The 19,484-nt window shown below is 42.0% G+C and overlaps 1 protein-coding gene across 3 annotated transcripts in view; it reads right to left on the minus strand.

The window, feature by feature from the left end:
* Positions 1–19,484, minus strand: part of ZNF385D (zinc finger protein 385D) — a 463,164-nt gene that overhangs the window by 230,922 nt on the left and 212,758 nt on the right. The window contains exon 1 of one of the 3 annotated variants that reach the window (XM_081160105.1): positions 8,684–9,035. The exons of 1 other annotated variant lie outside the window; for it this stretch is intronic. In XM_081160105.1, the coding sequence (XP_081016231.1) occupies positions 8,684–8,705 (22 nt within the window). In that variant the 5' untranslated portion in view covers positions 8,706–9,035. Of the gene's footprint in view, positions 1–7,797; positions 8,182–8,683; positions 9,036–19,484 lie in introns of those variants that run through there. One more of the 3 variants, XM_081160104.1, reaches the window with a different exon arrangement.

A 19,484-nucleotide genomic window follows, 5' to 3' on the forward strand; every position in this document is an offset into this window, starting at 1 on the left:
TCCTCCCAAACAACTATTAATAAACTCGCGCAGCTTTCAAGGTGTCTGTCCCCATTAGGCCTTGGAGAGGAAGGAGTGCGGGGCACGGCGTCTTTGTGGAGGCCTCCCTGCCTGGCTCACCTTCTCTGCACAGCCTCTGCTCCTGCAGCTCCCCTTGGGCAGGAAATGAGACAGAGAGCAGATGAGAAGTGGCCTCCAAGGTACGTGTAACCCCACAATACAAGGGGCTATTTGAGGAAGTAACCGAATGCTCCCCTCCTCGGTGCACTAGAAATCTCTGCTGGAATGCTAAGCTGCATAGCTGAACATATTATTTCCAAATTGTTGTTATTTTCTTCAAAATCCACTCTTCAAATTCACTTGGTTATTCACGTCCTTGTAAGACGGCCCTTTCATATGGCACTTTGCAGATTATGAAACTTGGGTTCCATTTCTCATGGACTCTCACTGTCAGACTCTTACACCCATTGTCCAAAGGGATTAGTTGACATACAGGGTCACCCATTTGTCCAATGTCACACTTCCAGAAAGTGACAAAGCAGGTCCTTGCTCTGGGAGGACTGGTGAGGCATTGCTGAAAGCTCTTCAGCTGTTTCTTTTTCCTCTTACTTGGATCTCCCCCAAGAGAACCTCTTTCCCATAAACTGAGATGTTTATGCAATGACTGTCTCACTTAAAGTGTTACTTAAATCAGGTATAAGATCTCCTTCCAGATCCCTGACCGGTTTGCCCTGAGATCTGCTTCTTGAACTTTCCCTGGAGCGCCCAGGTGCTGACACCTGCGGGATGCAGTGCCCAGGCTGCCTTGTCCGTTGGCCGTCAGCTCGGTTCCACCAATAAGGGGACAGAAGTAGTTCTTTGCACAGCGGGAAAAAGAGAGACGCCAGGGTATTTCTCTGCCTCTCTCTGTGCTTAAGGCTGAATCCTTCCATCCTTCCACGTCTTAGGCCTGCCAGGACTCCAACTCCTCCCCCAAGGCACTGGGCCCTGGCCTCCAGGATGGCATCCGGTCTCCCCATCTTACAGCTACCAGTTTCTTGCTACTGCTAATGTCTGGGTTGCCCCACATCCCTCCTGTGGCTTCTCAGCTCTTCCATCACCCATATAACAAATTCGCTGCATTGAAGTCCTTCTTTGTGAATTAGTTGGCGTGGTTCCTGTATTCTGGTTGCCCCAACAGAAATAATCACTTTTTGCAATTGGTGTACATTTGTATATTTGGTTGGCTAGAAAGGGCGAAAGCAAGAAGGAATCACATTTTACCGACGGCTTAACATGTACTTCCTGGGGCCTGGCACTTTTATATGCCTTGTATATTTTAGTCCTCAAAATAGAACTGTGGGAAACACATTATCATTAGTCCCCTTTTACAAAAAAAGTCTGGATAGCAAAAAAGTGTGGTGGCTTGCCCAAAGATACAAAGCCAGCAAGTGTAACAGCTACAATTCTAACGTAGGCCATTTCCCCCTCTTTATCAGTCGTGGAATAAAGAGTGGGCTGGGGCTGCATCTTGAAAAACTACTGGGACGGTGCCACTGCAGATACCAGTTTGTAGCACAAATGGCTTCATTTTTTTTTACAAGCAATGAGTTAAATCGTGAGACAGCAGGAATATGGAACATATCATTAGTACAAGCCTTAATATCCGACACTGCCTCGGGAAAACTGAGGCAGTGGAGAGAGCCTGGGTCCTGCCTGAGGCAGCTTCACGCCTTCTAAATAGGTGGGGTTTTTTCTGATTATTATTAACTAGCTGATGTAAAGACAAGACAAAATAAATAAAAGTATGAATTTTGTTCAGCCCTCTGATCAATGAGAATTCCACAAAATCAAACACAAATATATCTTAGTGCCTAATCATTTGTATTAATTACTTTGCCTATTAGCTAGAATATTTTTCTGGCATTATTATTATTACAGATAATCTTCCATTCATAAAATATCCCCCTGTGCTCAGCTATAAAGAGTGAAGAGCCCTGAAGTCAGCCTCAGAATTAGTCTTGGCTTTAACATTGACTAGCCGTGTGACCTTGAGAAAGTTGTTTCAGTCATGGGAGTCTCAGATTCCTCCCCTAAAAATAGGAATAATTATATTTCGTCTACCTCCTACAATGGGTCATTCTGAGGATTAAAAAAAAAGCAGAATGTGGATGCATTTTGAAAAATATCAATTGCTATAAAAGTGCAAGCGTTCATGTTTATTAAAGTACGTTTACATTCATTATTGCGTTTTTATCCTCAGAGCAATCTGCCACAAGTACTTTCCCTCATCAGCAAAAGAAATGAATATGAAAAAGGTTAAGTGTGAAGCACAGTTTTACAAAAGCCTTGCAAATAGTGTCAAATTTATCTCCATTTTCTTCAGCCTTAATAAGGGGCAGTCTTTGAAATCGGTGGCCTTCCTGGGCATTTTCGACTACTTATGCACAGGGGGTTCTCCTGCCTATCCCAGCCTCCTGGCAATGCCAACATCTGGGGCAAATTCTCTGAAACCAGGTACAGGTGAAAACTGAAGCTGAGATCAGGTGACGTGACACACGGCATAATTCTACCATTTTATATGGCGATTTTAGGTATTCTTCTGACATTTTTGCACATTGGTCTTAATATCCTAATAGATTTGGCCCTCTTTTTACATGGTAGAGCCCTGTGAAGAAAGATCTGAACGGAAGCAGAAAAAAGATTGTGAAATTCCTTACATTTATTATAAGATCTACTTTCGAAGGTCCAGTCCTTACTCTTACAGCTGATGTTTCAAGAACGACAGGAGTGTTTCTCTTGTCAACACACACAAACCAGCTGTTAGAGAGAACATCAGCCTTAAAGGATCTGCTGAGGAAGCGACTTCCCTTGCTGTCTGATCACCAACACCCCTTGGATCTTACACATTCAACACAGATTTCTAGGTGCCCATGCGCCTGGCACTGAGCTGAGCAGGGAGCTGACCAACCCCATCCCCCCGAAGCCCCATCTCCCTCCAGGTGAAGTGGTGCCTGGGGCAGGCAGGTGCACTCAGAGCACCGGTCATGACCCTGCCTCTGTCTTCCCTCCTGACCTTGGCCAGGTGACTTTTCTCCTTCCCTCCCTACTTACAGAAATGTGATATTGCAAGTGGGCGAAAAAAGAGAAAACTGGAAGACTGGTAAGGAGAAAGGGTTCAATGCCTTCCACCCAGCGCTCCCATGGAAAATCATCTGCATTTCAGGCCTTGGAATCGCGGGAGTTTCATGGCAATACCTTCCATTTCAAAGGCTGTGCAAACCTGGAGTTCACATTCAAGGAAGGCCGACTTCCAGCTGCTTCGTAACGATTTTAACGCTGCCACAGAGCAAAGCGTCTTCCTATTTTCAACCCTAGCAATTTGGTTCAAGCATGATCTCAACCACTTTAAGCTTTGATATTTCTAGCCACTTCTTATGCTGTATTTTCTCTTAATGCCACCAATCATGTGTGAAATTCTGTTGCAAAACTAATCTTGGTGGGAAATGAGATGTAATGGCTTCTTTAAAGAAAGAGAGAGGGAGGGGGCAGCGACTATGACCTTTGTTGTTTTTTAACATGTTTTTCATAGTGTAATACAAATGGAAACATCTTTTTCTTAAGGTCAAAGTAGAAATAGGTTTGTGGTTATACAAACATCAGTCTTTCTTAAGCAGGAAAAGCCTTGGAAATTATTCTTATGACTTGATTTTTTTTAAAAACCTCTAATGTATGTAATAGTTGTTAAACTTAAAAGTCAGCTCTGCTCAAAAAATAGTTTAATTTCCATCTTATTAAATCAACACTGAATGTTTTACCTCTCAAATGATATGAAAAGATTTAGGAATACACAAAAGTGGTGAATGAAGAATAATATTTGAGTACTTATATAACAGGGCACTATTCAACAATCCAGCGTTAAACATGCATACACACACACACATAAGCCAACACATCTTGTCTTATCAAGGGAGGTTTCAGTCAAAGCAGCTGTGACCACATCTTCTGGAATGGAAGTCAGAAAACACTACTTTAAATCTTTCATTTGTTTTTTGGAACAATTACACCACCCATGAAAGGGTAACTTTGCAAGTCATCATTATCTCATGAATTTTGGAATTATCCCTTAAATAAACCCATCTCATTTCCATATAATTACAGCAACTAAGAAGGTTCGTTAAAAAAAAAAAAAAGGTAAATTTTAGCTCAAAATTTAGGGGTGTAAATTAATAAGGAATCCATATTACTAGCATATTGATCAAATTTGGAATTTGGGTCCTTAAAATAAGAACTTCATATGAATTTAACAGAGAACACTCTTGAGGGAAAAATCTTTATGGTTGTTGAAATTCTTTTCGATTTCTGGTTCCTGCATGTAATCCTTTCCGACAGTATTCACCTGTCACATTCTCCACCCTTATCATGTATATGTAGTAATTTATTGCATATTGTTTAGATTTATTTGTGATAAAACATAATAGTAATGACTTCAAACTTTAAAAAGGGGGGAATCTGGACTAACAGATTTCTTCCTGAATTATTCTTTCCCTGGGAGCCTCAGGAAGACAGAAACACCTCTGGAGTATTTAAAAGACTCTAGTGGACCTAATTTCCCATAACAGGTCACTCAGCACAAACTAATTAGGACAACTTAAATGTTTCTACTGAAAACACCAAAAAAGAGGAATGTTTTATTTCTGCTGCCTGCTGGTGTCTGCTCATTTCCTCCCTCATAACCTTGCCACTTAACTGTTTTTCTAACACACTGCTTTAGAGGTGAAACTTGATGGGCCAGCCAACACCAGAAGTGTAAATGCTGACTTAAGAATGTTCTAAACATCTCAGGGAAAAACAAAAGTCCTTCTCATGACAATGTACAACAGTGTTTATTACAGGCAGGGGAATAGGTCTTTGGTCCAGAATTTTCCTACTAAATTTGTCCTAGCTGTTATATTAAAAGCTTCCTCAATTACATATTTCTTGATATGATAGGCACACACCACTGAGTATTTTTCCCACTTTTCTTAGGTATTTTCAGGAAGGCAGCTGATCCACAATTAACACTAAGCTGAACTTGAACAGTTCATCCACACCTTCTAAATTTTGCTCACCCTTTTCTCCAGGTTTAATTAATAGGCCATTAATAGTAGCATTTAGCCTGAGCTCTAACATTCCTCTCTCAGTTCTGCTCATTTGTTTAAGGCATATCATTTCCTTTATAATTTCTTTCTTCGTGTGGCTGACTCCAGGCCCGACAGTGTCCTGATTTTGGGCCACAGAGATTTTTCTCAGCGCGATCAGCCTCCCATTTTCTCTCCTGGTGGCAGAGGGCTATGACATGGCACCTCTCTGGCCAACCATGGACAATTTGTGAGGTTGATGTGTCCAGTGCTAACGACTCACAGTTCCAGCAGTGGGGAAATGTGTTGGGCCAGGTGGAAAGGGGAAGATGATTCAGACATACAGTCTCAGAGGTAGAGACAGGACACCATTACAACCTTCTGCCAGGCTCTGAGAAATAACCAGGATGCACTCGAGCAAAGAACCTGCCCTTCATAACAGCACACTCCTCTTAACCAAACTGTAATCCAGGGGCTCCGGTCTGCTGTGCTGACAACCACCCACGGCCTCTCTTCCTTAATCTGGGATGAAGTCTCCCACCTGCCTTGCTTTTATTTCTAGATAAATGTTTAATGGCTGTTCATCCTTGGCACCTGTAATTTTTAACTATGTAAAATATTTCTTGGGGTGGAGAGGGTAACTTCATAAGCATTTATTACTCTCTCTTGCATCTACAGTAAATCCCAACCTGGTTGCCGACTGGGATTTTCCTTGCTTCATTCTTCCTTGTGAACCTTATTTTTAACTCTAAGTAATGAATGCAAGATCGATAGAATGACTAACAAAAGTATCCAGGGTGATTGAACAGCAAACTCTTAAACCACTGCGCAGTAAGTGGGAATGAACAATTATTGAAACAATGCACTGAAATCTCAATAGGAGATAAGAGTAAGGCTTAAGCCATTAAAAGAGTCCATTAGTCATGTAAGTCTGAGACAGCACACTCCAAACACGAGCTGTTCTCCAGACCTGGAAATATAACATATTCCACCAACTTGCATACAAACAACTGACTCCAAGTGAGCAGCAGCAGGGTCCAACTGTCCAGTCCCTAAGGATAAGGCAGACAGAGAAGCTGAGAAGCTGAGCCAGCCTATTCAAGCAATGATTCTTCAGTTATACTGGGGGGGCGGGGGTGCACTGACAAACTAGATTATTTATAAAGGAAGTAAATATCCCGCCTGCAAATCAACTCACCCCATGTTACAGCATCATCATGATCTTCATCACTCCCAGCTCCAAACACAAATAAAAGAATTCTAAGACCTCTACCCCATCCCCACAAATCACCAGAAAAGCCCAGGAATATAGCCCGGCTTTCCCTTTGTCCCGGTTCTCCCTGACTTGATAAATCATTCGCAGTTCAAAAATGAAGGTAGAGTAACAGGCAAAGTAAAAGCATGGTTCTGAAAAACTGCCTGAAATAGCTAAAATTTTGGACACATACACATAAATAGAAACATATATATGTACACATACACGTAAATATAAACATATATATATTAGCATAGTCTTAGGGGATCTGCAAACACTTGAACGCTCCTGAATCTTCACATGCCTGGGTTGCACTGCTCAATGCTTCCTGCCCTCGCTCTTGCACCAGGCGTTTTATTCGAGACAGGTGGGCTCTCCGAGTTACAGACGCCCATCAGCTTGAGCGAGGGGCTGAAGAGCATAACCTGAGAGAAACGGCATTCCTGAATCCACACGATTTCCTCCGGGAATAGAAAAACATATCTCATACCGGAATTACGGTAAGACTGAACCATGCTCATGACACACAGGGCAACTTTAGCCTTGCCTTTAAAAGAGTATCATTTCATCTGAAAGAGGACATCACATTTCATTTTGTACTATTAAAAACTTGCATTGCACAGTGAAACTAATTGCCCTGTGAATCACCCTGCTTCCCAAGACGGCTGGACTAGCGTACAGTTAATAACATGAGCTCGCCTGGCGAACATCTCACCAACAGCCACATGAGGATCCACTACAGCATGGACGGCCTCTGGCCGGTACTTTTAGACTACACCACTCCTCTATCAACGTTACTTCCTCACTGCAATCACATAAGAAATTGTTGCAAGAGGCTGAAAACTTTAAGTAAAATTACAATCTACATTCCACCCCTCGGATATCACTATAGATGCCAACATTTTCTTTTGTCTAAAAGACGTGTTATCTTTACAAGCTTTTCCATTTATCAAAAATATATTCACGGTTAACAGTAACCACTTGCTGTTTTATTAATTGCCAATAAACAAGCTCACCGCCTCTATCATTAACCACCAGAAAAGGGTGTTGTCTAACTCTGGATTCTGCTTACATTTGATATGAAATCAGGAGTGTTTCTTCCATATCCATTTAAATTATTGTAAGGCCTCTTTCTAACATGACACAAATTACAGGGAAATCAAAACTGCTGTCAAGACAACTAAAGGCATTCGGCTCTTGCAACTTGTGTTCCTTCCATACTTGCAAAGATGTTTCACAGGCTTGAGAAAACAAAAGAAAGCAAACAGTACACGCGGAAATAAATACCCCAAGAAAAGAACACTTCCCCGCATGCATTTATCTCAAGATTCCTTTCATCTGAAAACGACTCTAGACTTCCTATTTAAAGCTAACCGAGAAACCACCCAGAGCCATCTGCCTCTTCGATCCGTCCCCAGCCCCTCTCTGGCTGTTCTCACGAACCTTTGAATATCAGATAGATGCCCTTCGATGCTGCTACCGGATGGAGCTCACAGAAGGAAAGCATAACTTCAGGGCGGAGGAAAGGCGATTCAGTCCTGATCCGTGGCGTCTTGCTCAGCGAAGGGGCTTTGCCTCCTCCCCTGGCAGCAAGTTGCAGCGTTTACAGGGAGCATGCACAGCTCCTACGGCGCTCCTCTGAGAGCCCAGCTCTCAGCCTCAGCATGTTTTCTGGAAATGCAGGCGGCTCCGCTGAAAACCTAAGGGAGGCTCCCACCGGGGCACCCAACTCAGCCGCACACATATTTAACAGCTCCCAGACCTCTCGCGGTTTAAAATAATCTGCCTGCCGTGCCAGGCTGCCCTAGCTGGACGCGAGGCTGGGGCGGCGCGGAGGCTGCGCGCCCCCCGCACGCCCGCACGGCTCGCCCCTTTGCGCCTCGCAACCAGGGCGCAGCCCGAGCGCTCGGCGACACGCAGGTACCGCTAGGCTTCCCCGGCACGGGTGGCCGAGGAACTTTGTTTTACATCCCATTAAGTTAGCCCAGGACTTCCCGCGTCGCGTCATTTCTCCGTCCCTCGCCTGGCTAAAAAAGCCAACTTCATGCGGACAAATCGAGGCCAAGTTTATGCGCCCCCACCCCTCCCCGTCTCTCTCTGTCTCCAACTTAAAACTCATTCACGACTAATCAACACAAAGGAAGCTCCGAACGCTGCACCAGCCTGGCTGGTCCTCCAGAAGCCCACTGGAGGTAGGTTGAATGTAACAGATTCTTGCGGTTTCAAGATTCTTTTTATTATTTTATTTTTTTAAGGGCTTGTCTGCACCGACCAAGCGCTGGGCACCCGCCCCCTTCCCCCGCATTCCATCGCCAGAGTTAACACTCACCAAAATACATTATGTTTCTCATTAATCGGACCGCCGGCACCCCAGCGCAGCGCCTCCGGCATCAGCTCGCACCCGAGGCCGCCTGGCGGAGCAGCGCGCGGTCGGGCCGCATTCGGCGGAAACGGCCCCGGCGCGCAGGGCGGCGGGCGCCGAGCGTGCGTCCTGGGCGGCGGGCTGAGCGCCGCGCAGGCTGCCCGTCCCCGGCTACGGTCCCCGGCGGCTGGAGCGCGCGCTCGGGCCGCCTGCGGCACTGCCCATCCTTACTGTAACCCGACTCCTCCTTGCGATGTCCTTGCCGCGCCTGTGACATCAGGGCTGAGAGTACTACAAACAGACCCCCCCACCCCGGCGCACCCCACCCCCGGCTCGCGCCGGCTCCAGGAGGTGCTCCGATCGCCCGCCTGGACCAACCATGGCTCTCGGGCGGCTTTGACGAGCCCAGAGACCCGGAGGGGGCGGAGTGAGGGGCGCGGGAGGCTCCCTTAAAGAGAGCAGGGTCCCTGGATCCGCGCAGGAGCGCACGGGGGGCAGTCGGCGGTGTGCGGGAAGGGCACGCGGTTACGGGGGGTCTGCATTAACCTGTCGTTAGACACACTTTCATCCCGCCCCTCCCGACCGTGTCAGCAGCATCCTCGCCAAAATCTCGCCTTCCCAAGTTAAAAAGGCCGTGGGGAGGAGGAATGCTGCCTTCTGTGCCACGGGCTCGAGGGGTTCTTGTTCGTCGTGTTTATACCGAAGAGGAATAGAAGTCTCAGCGCCCCATGGCTAAGGGTCCTAAGAGGTTTCCGCTTAGGAGCGATCAGATCCCGGAGCGCGCGTAGCTGCTGAAGAGCTGTTTTTATTTCCTGAGCATTTTTCTGAGCTAGGCTGATAGGGAAATGTAAGGAAAAATAACTGGCAATAAAAGCCCCCTCCCAGTTTCACAGGATCACATCTGCAGCCTCCCTTTCATAGGTAGTAGAGAGGGCCCTGAGGCTGAAATGATCTTTGACCCCTAAATGGGAGAGAGATTTAGCCTGAAAGGCAACCAAGATCGTGTCAAAATCGCAGTCTAATCACCGATATAATATAGACACACGCACACACACTCCCACTAAATTTGCCGTGAACAGCCAAGAAAGGCAAAGCTTAGCAAAGCCTCTGGCTCCTCCAATGGTCTAATGAACTGAAGTTCTTATCTTACATAGCAAAGGAGGTTGGAAGAAACCCCTGAAAGCTTGCTGATTAATACTTAAATGCTCAGCATGGAAAATAAACCCACGGAGCAACTTCAGCTTCCTAAGGACTCCTCACTTGGCAACCCAATTTACCTACTGGGTCATAAAAACTTAAAAATTTCTACAAAAGTTTGCGAAATAAAGGACTGAAGATAAGGATCTGTATGTAGCCTATGAAAGGAAGCCACTAATAATATATTTTAATATCGATGTTTAGAAGCCATGTTAGCAAATATTTCTGCATTGTGATATTAAAATATTGGAGGGTCTTTCCCTGCACAATTGTATATCTGTTGACGGATTTAATGCATATTTTTGGAACTAGGGGGTTGAAGCTCATAATAATAACAGCTTGCTGTACAATCTTGCAAAAGAACTTAAACTCCTGTTTCCTCTCCGTGAAAGAAACACTATAATCAATGTCCTCTCTCACAATGAACTATAAAGCATTTGGTGAATGTGAATAGGTAATCATACATAAATCAGAAATCTGACACTGAGTCTTAGGATAAATCTAGTGATGTTCTTTTAGAAATGACTCTTCACCCTGGCCAGTGTGGTTCAGTGGTTAGAGCGTTGGCTTCCGCACCAAAGGGTCTCTGGTTCCATTCCTGGTCAAGGGCAGGTACCCAGGTTGCAGGTTCGATCCCTGGCCTGGTAGGGGCACGTGCCAGAGGCAACCAATTGGTCTCTCTCTCTCTCTCTCTCTCTCTCCCCCCATCCTCCCTTCCCTTTCAAATCAGTGGAAAAAAAAAAATCCTAGGTTCAAACAAGATACAAAATAAAAACTAAAATAAATCTAGAAATAAGATTCTTCATGTAAAGCCATTTGGAAGAAGAACGTTTAAGTAGTAAAGAATATTCACTTTTTTACTCCTCTTGTGAAATTAAAAATAAAAACAATGTTAAAGAAGAATACTGAAGAAAGCACATAAGTGTTTTCCTTTTGGACAGATGGAAATCATCATCCAAAAGCAGGATTAATGGCCCCTCCCTCAGGCAGAAGCACCATCTGTGGTGGAGCTTGCTCATGAAACTCATCAGCTGCCTTGACCTCCTACATGGGCTAGGGGGCACTGCAGTTTAATGTTAGAATTTTTGGTCCTTTTGAGTTCCTGTAGTTAGGAGGTTCACACATTGCCAGCGCAGTTTAAAACAGGAGATTTGAGACTCTCAAGGCCTGTCTTAATAATGAATACCAACCTTGCATTTGCAGTTACAAGGTACATTCACTTATGTCATCTCTTATTCACTGACAAACTGAGGTACAGAAATGTGGATATCATCAGTGTCACAAATGAACAACGTGAGACTCTGAGACGTTAGCAACTTTTGCAATGATGTGGTCAGTAAAGAACTGTCGTCTTACTATATATGTACGTTGAATTTATGTTACAGTCCCCAGCAGGTTTCTTTACTCAAAGAAATAAATTATAAATTTCCCGTTTATTATGGCTCAGGTAAGTTTCTTCCCCAATCAACTTATGTCACTACATGCTCCAGGTAAAATGATATATATATATTATTTACATATATATTAATAAATAAATCTAGAAATAAGACTCTTCATGTATATATAATCATGCATATACAGGCAGAGTATCTGGTAACAGAATATTCCCACCTCTGCCTGGCCTATAATGGATTATGCCTGAAAGGGCAGCATGTAGCCTCTGAAAGAGTAGGGCATCCAAGAGGCAGCCGAGTGTCACATCTGAACAATGGACTTCTGTTCAACCAAAAAGAGGAAGGTATCCTCTTTATTTAAAAGTGTATGCCCCTTCCCCCTCCAATTAAGGGTTATCTGGAATGCCAAGGCCTCAGATACAAACACTGGTTATCTCTGGATGGAAAACAAATTATTTTAATATTAATTTTATACTCTTTATTTCACTAAAATTTATTTGTAAATATCATATTTAAAAAATGAAAAATACTATTTTTATTTTGAAACAAAACAACATCCAAATGATGACACAGCTAGCCATGGGGTTCTGGACATGTCAGCTGTGCCTGAGAGATGATCCCAAGGACAGGACCCAAGAGACTTTCAGGAAAGGACCTAGTTCACACCTCTGGCCTTTTAAGAGGTTTTAGAAGCTGGGAGATTCTGAGGAGAAATCAGGTCATTATTTGCCAGACAGAACTATATTCTCCACTATTAAAATGAAGAATACCCCAAAACCAGTTACCTATTTGTGGTTAAAACGTTAATAAATATAAAATAAAAATTCTAAGTGGTAAGAGAAAAATATATAGTAACGAGAATTTTCTCTCTGCCCAAATACCCAGATAGCTGCCTTCTTGGATCCCTCATCTCCTTCAAGTCTAGCTCAAAGGTTCGTCCTGCTCTGTCTTTCCAGCTTCATACTGCCTCAGTTCCTCCCCTGGCATTTCCTCACCTCCTCCCTTCCCTCAGGATTCTCCACAGCCGTACGCCACTGTACACATCTCTTTATTTTGGTCTCTCTTCCCTGGAATATAATCTCCATGAGGGCAGAGATTTTTGTTAGCTGTTTACTGTTGTATCCAACAGTTCTTACAAAAGTATCTGGCACTTGTTGCTACTCAATAAATATCTGTGAAAGAATGAACGAACATATTGCGTACCACCAGACTGTGTGCAAAAAACATCATACTTGTCTGTGTGCCTGCAGTCCATTCTTTGGGGTTGATGGCGTCTTATGCAAAGTGCTTAGACAAATTGAATTTGCCCATGCTTAGCAGCAGCTGTTCTTAAATTCCACGCGATACAGATGCCAGGTGGGACTGCAGGCCACAGATTTTGAACTTGCTTGTCCTTTCAAGTTCTCATAGCTGAATGCAGCAGTCATTTAGTGTTGAGTTAGCAGAGCCCAGTTGTCTTACATTGCTTTCCCTGAGCCTCCGTTTAGTCTACTTTCATCTCTTACTTATATTGCTGCAATAAAATTTTATCCAATGTTCCTGACTCCAAGCTTGCTCAAGTCCAACAGATTCTCCATATTAGATCCATTATTTTCTTTTTAAAGCGGAGATGACCAAGTCACTCCCTTACTCAGCATTCATCAGCGTCTCTCTATGTCACCTACCAGGGTATAGAAGGCCTTTCACAACCAGGTCCCTGATTCCTCCTCCAGCTCTGAATTCTTTATCTTTCATACTCCACTCCAATCTTATTTCATGACTACAGCTCCCTTAAAGACTGAGCTCTCTCTTACCTGCTCTCTTTACCTGGACAGTTCCTATTCAACCTTGGTTCTCTGTTCAAGCATTATTTCTCTGAAGACACTTTCCTAACCTGGAGACTGAAGGAGGTGCTGCTTCTATTTTTTTATACAGCACACAACACTTTTTTCATTGGGCACAAAACACTAATTCCTACTGTAGCACTTAGACAGTGTGGGGATTTCCCTGTATTGTTTGTCTCCCAAATGAAAGAGATCTTCATGACCTAATACAAATTGGTACTTAATGAATCCATTATTAATCTATTCATTCATTCAATATTTATTGAATAAATTCAATATCTCTCGAATGCTTACTTTGTGCCATTCGTTGTTCTAGGTGCTAGATAAAGAGCACTGCTTAAGTGCAAAAGGCAATGGGGAGACGTGCCTCAGGGGTTCCAGGAAGAGCAACAAGGCCAGTGTACCCGAGCAGAGCAGGTACTGAAGAGTACATAAAAGTTGAAGTCAAATGGGTCACATGGAGCAGAATTCAGTAGGACTTTGTAGACCATAGTGTAAGGACTTTGACTTTTATTCTGATTTATATAAGATGCCTTTGAAGTAACACGACTTTGTGTATTTTAATAGATTCACTATGACTAATGTATGGAGAATGGACTAAAGAGAGCAAGGACAGAGGCAAGGTGACCATTGAGGTAGCCTTTGTAATAATCTAGAAAAAGAGTTGGACCAAGGTAGGAACAGCAGAGGTGGTAAAAAGTATTTGGAGTCTATACATAGGTCAAAATGGATCAACAGGATTTCCTGAGTTGTTGGATAGACCATAGAAGAGAGAGAGAGAGAGAAAAAAAAAAAAAAAAAGAGTAATAGATTATTCAAAACGGGGGACTGAGCAATTGAAAGGATGGCATTTTCACTAATTCGTATGGAGAAGGAAGTAGAAGAGCATGCCTGGTTGGGGGTTAAGAGGTAGTCAATGTGGGGCATATTTAGAGGTACTTACTACATATTCGAGTGGGAATGTTCCATAGCAGTTTGACTCTATGGGTCTGAAGTTAAGGGAAGAATCTGGGGTTTTATATTTAAATTTTGAAGTCACCAATTTGTAGGTGGTAATTAAATTCATGAGGTCAGATGATACCTTTCAGGGAGTATAGATGGAACTGGAGAAGCAAGAGGCTTAACGCTAAGCCTTGGAACATTATAAACAAGAGGCCAAGTATGTGGGTATTTGGTGATTGAACATTTGTTGAAAGCATAATGATTCGTTGAATAAATATCTGCTGACATATGAATGACATTTTATGAAATTCTATTTATTTTAAGCCTGAGTTTGCCTCTGTCTGATATCCCACCATCCATTGTAAAAACAGTTTGAAAAGTGGACAAATAAGTAATTTGTCTTACATGAGAACACATGCCTAATTCAATTGATCTGTGTAGTGTTTTGATCAGAATTTTTTTAGATGATGTAGACACTGCTATAAACTCATAAATCATTTTTATTTCCAGATTCTCACTTGAAGTTTCCATTGAAATTAAAGGCTAGGGACCTTAGTCTGAAAAAGTAATTGCCCACAAAGACATACTAATATTTTGATAAAAATAAAATCCTATAAACAATATAATATTCCAAAATTCTATCTATCTAAATTTCCATGACTTCAGAGACATCCAATAAATCCCTTCTATATGTGGTCCTACCTATTCTATGGTCAGTTAAAAGAGGTTCTTTTAAAATATTTAATAACTGGCATTAAGAGCCCGCTTAGAATTCTTACCTTAGTGCTGGCTGTGACCTAAACCTACGCATGTTTATTCATTCAAAAAATAGTTATTAGATACTCAGTACTATCGCGAAGTACTAGTCTAAATGCTAAAGGTACATCAGTAAAATTACAGAAATCTCTGTCTGCAAGGAGCTTACATTCCAGGGGTTTCCATAGTCCAGCTTGTCCGATGGGATTTGGAACCTCTCCCGCCTTCTCTCATGCAGAGGAAAGGACCTCAAACATCCTTCATCTCATTCATTTCTGAGTTGTAGTTTATTGCTTTCCCCCCCCAATAGAATAGGCATGAGAGCAGCAGCCTACCCACTGTGTTCATGCTATATTCAGTGTCTCAGTGTCTACACAGTAGGGGGGGGTGCCAATAAACCCTTGTTAAGTGAATACATATCTCGAAAGTCTTCTGCCTCTAGATGATGCTCCATTCTGATCCTACTGAGAATATAGTTATATTCTACCTGGAATACCCTTTTCTATTCTCTTTTATTTGTCTAAATTGTTATATTTACCACCCCAAACTACTCAGATATTTTGTTTTCTAGTAAGTTCTCCCTGGGCTTATATATGACTCATGTGTTCCCTTAATGAGCTGCCAAATATTCTTTGTATAACTCAATTACCACACTTATCAGATTGCATTTCAACGACTTGTTCAGTTGTCAATATCACTCAAGTAGAATGAAGTCCCTTTGGAGTCAAGGAACAAGTTATATAAATGTAAATCCTTGAATTTTTTTAACATTTCCCAAAACATAGCAGAAATGCATGCCAAGGACCAGGGCCATGGCATATTGGGTTAGTGACTAGAGTATGTCATTATCATCAGACATGGTCCATGATTGAGGAAGCAGCAACTCTTGCTGTGGTTGGAGACAAGAATCAGAAATACACAGCCAAGGAGGAGACATCAAGAGTAATTTTAAGGTACAGAGAGGAATCCCAAAGATTTGAGGAAAGGCCAGCGAGGAACCAAAGGGTTGATCGGCCATTAGGCAAGAGACAGATTGGAAATTTTGTGGGTGGAGCAGGTCAGGAGGCACAATGGGAGCCAAGCACCAGCATCAAGAGCAGAAAGTTTAGGCAGAGAGTGATTCCGGGGAAGCTAACCAAACCCCTAGCTTCTTTTCTAGGTGGCATCCATTAGTGCATTTTCCTGATTGACAGTACTGATTCCCTTGCATCCCGAAGCATCACAAGCTTCCTTTCTGAAGCCTTTCAGATTATCTCTGCGATGCCTCCCTTTCTTTTCTTCCCCCACCCCAAAGCCCTTCAGGAAGTCGTTTATATTTTACTAGTGTTTTATAAGGTAAATTCTGGCCTGTCTTTGGTAGTCCCAGACCACCTAGTATGGTGCCTCACTCATAAGAAGTCAAATTGTTCTAACTATTATCATCACTGGCAAAAACAAAAACAAAAAGAGGAAGCACTGGAGCAGAAGAGATGGAGAGGGTGGGGAACAGAAGAGGAGACATTACATAACAAGGCACTGAACTCTCATGTCTAAGCTCCCACTCTGCTGCTCAGAGGCTTGTATCACATTTAAGAAGATGAAGCGCATATCCAAAAATATAAGCAGAAACAAAGCAAATGACAAGTGAATAATCTCGGAAATGTATATAAAGACTCAGTAAAAAATGAAATTATGATGGCTTCAGGCAAACCTGGAAAATTGCAGAAAAGAATTGGAACTTAAGCTTGGTCTTTTAACGCTTGCCCAGATTGATAACATGCAGAAAAAGTTGCCAAACAACATAAAACAACGGTGGGATTTGTGAATGGCATGCCTGGGAGACCAAGAACAAATCAGAGTACTTAAGAGCAATTTTCATGCAAAGTAAATTTGGAGAGGAAAACACAGAAGCCATATTGGATGTGATCTCCCATTCCAGGTTAAAGGATTTGAATTTTATTTGACAGATAATATAGTAAGTGTTTGCTGAATGAATACATAAAAGGGCCTCAAAGACAGAAATGTAATAATACAGCTCCGACGATATTTGGTGGCACAATAACTGAGTTAATACATCTTGTATAGCAGGTTGAAAGATCTTATACAATCCAGACGTTTCCCATTTTTCTTAAAAGAAAATTCATTTATAGTTTCTGGGCAGCAATTTGAAAATCAGCCCTGTCCCCACCCAGCCTCACTACAAATGTGCTTGCAAACAAAATGGAAGAAAACAGAAACATATTTCTGTTTTGCTTTGAATTTTTTCTTTTGCTGAAAAAAAGATCCTTCAAGATAAATTGAGTACAGCTCTAGTACATTTGGATGCTTTAGGTCATGAACATTCCATTTTTATATATACTGTGATAACTATACAGAGTGAGCAGAGAGAGACAATGCATCTCTGCCCCAGTGTTGCAAGAACTCACAAAGTAATTGAAAGTGTTTCCAAGTGTGCATAATTCTGTGCCTCCAGTCAAATACAGTAGATGGAAATTTGTTTGGCTTCCTCAACAAAATGTCTAAAACACATAAAGGAAATGTGTACACGGAAAACAAAATATTAGAGTTTCAACGTTCTTTTAATTATATTCTTTCAATTTCAATCTTGGCTTTGCTCAAACATATTAATAATCCTAAGGGCTCATCTCTCTGATCCTTTTGGTGGATAAAGTGACCGAATGTGATTTTTACCCTTGACTCAAAAGTGTCAGTTCTGGAAATCTACAGTATTTGTCACCATGAATGCCATTTAACTGCAGCAGTACCCAAAGGAACTCTGCACAGCCACACGTGAATACAGCTGGAGGAACTTAATTAATCTTGCTGTCACTTCCATGATGCTTTTCATTAGTTTTGCTGCTATCTGATCAACTGGCCTTCTCCGCGTTGGAAATGCTACCCACAGCCTCTTGCGAAAGCATTTTCAGAAGGTAAACAAAGACTCACCTTTGTGGTAGGGAGCTTTTATGCAGATGGACATTATTACTGCTACTCTGATATGGAGATAACCCTTACATTTCATATTTAAGATTATAAAATCATAGAAAACTTAAATATCTACTCTGTCCCCAACTGAGAAAGTGCTTTAAAATCTATACACAGACTACATATTTGAAGTAAAAGGTCATATTTTTCTTTACATTCTTTTTCATGAATACTGATAGTACACTCTCAGGAACTAGACTGACTAAATATAGAATTTAAAATCATAAGAAATCTAGATTTCTTCACTGACCATTGGAAAATAGATTAAGTGAAAGTTGGATTTAACGGATAGAACAAAGCAAGTGATAATTCAAAGATAGTATCAGCCTTCTCTGAGTCACATCTTTGAAAAATTGCTTTAAAATGTGTATATTTTAAGTATAATTTTATTTATACACATTTGCTTTTGCATTGTTTTTCAATGCTGACCATAGTTTAATTTACTTAAAGTTGGAAACATTTTACAAGATGTTTTCACATTTTCATGACAGCTGACTCTTGAACAACGCAGGGGCCAAGTCCCCATATGTAATTTCTGACTCTCTAAATGTAACTACTAATAGCTTACTGTTGACTGGCAGACTTTCCAATAACATAGTCAATTAACGCATCTTCTGTATATGTATCATGTATTATATTCTTACAATAAAGTAAGCTAGAGAAAATAAACATGTTAAGAAAATCACAAGGAAAACACATTTATAGTATTTGTTGAAAAATATCTGTGTGGACCCCACAGTTCAAACTCATGTTGTTCAAGGGTCAACTATCCATGAAAATCAATCATACCTATGGGATAGCCATGAAGAACTACAAAAGGGACTCACTGATAGGTCAACTTACGTGGTGGAGAGATACAAGAAAGTAATGTGGCCCCTGTCCTCATGTGTGTGGAAGCCAGCCTCTGAAATAGTCCCCAGTGAGTCTTCCTTCCACTAGTCACTGTTTTATATGTCCTTTCCCTCTCTGAAGAGGGCTGACTGTGTAACCAACAAGATAATGTTGAACCGACAAGGTGACTTTCAAGATTAGGTGATAAAAGGCAAAGTGGCTTCCTTTTCTGTCCTGGATCACATACTCTAAGGGAAGGCAGCTGCCATGCCATGAGGACACTCAAGAAACCTTGTGAAGAAATATGCATGGGGAGGGACTGAGACTTCAATCAACATCCAGCATCACATTGCCAGGCCTCTTAGTAAGCCACCTTGGAAGTGGATCCTTCACCTTGGGTCAAGGCTTCAGATACCTGTAGCCATGACCAACATTTTAAATAAAAATCCTGAGAGACCCCCCCAAGTCAGAACCAGCCAACTGAGCAACTCGCAAATTCCTGATTCACAACAACTGTGTAAGATGATAAACATTTATTATTGTTTTAAGCTTCTAAGTGTGGGGTAATTTTTTTTTAAGCACATCAATAGATAACTAATACACCATGGACCTTTACAACCTAGTTGTAACAATCAGACATCCGTACAATATTAATTAAAATTATCAAATGTGATCTAGCGATCAGGTGAAATAGACATAAATGTCACATATCTTTTTGGGCCTTGGTTGCTTCATCCATGAAATGATGGTGTGGGAATGCATGTGGTCAATAATGGAAGAGCCTGTAGAGGTCAGAGAAGTAACACAGTTATATAGGGTTCACAGAGAGTTTTGGTGGGTTAAAGAATGTGTCAGCTATCA

Source organism: Miniopterus schreibersii, assembly GCF_964146895.1.
Source record: "Miniopterus schreibersii genome assembly, chromosome: 15".
Lineage (NCBI taxonomy): Eukaryota > Metazoa > Chordata > Mammalia > Chiroptera > Miniopteridae > Miniopterus > Miniopterus schreibersii.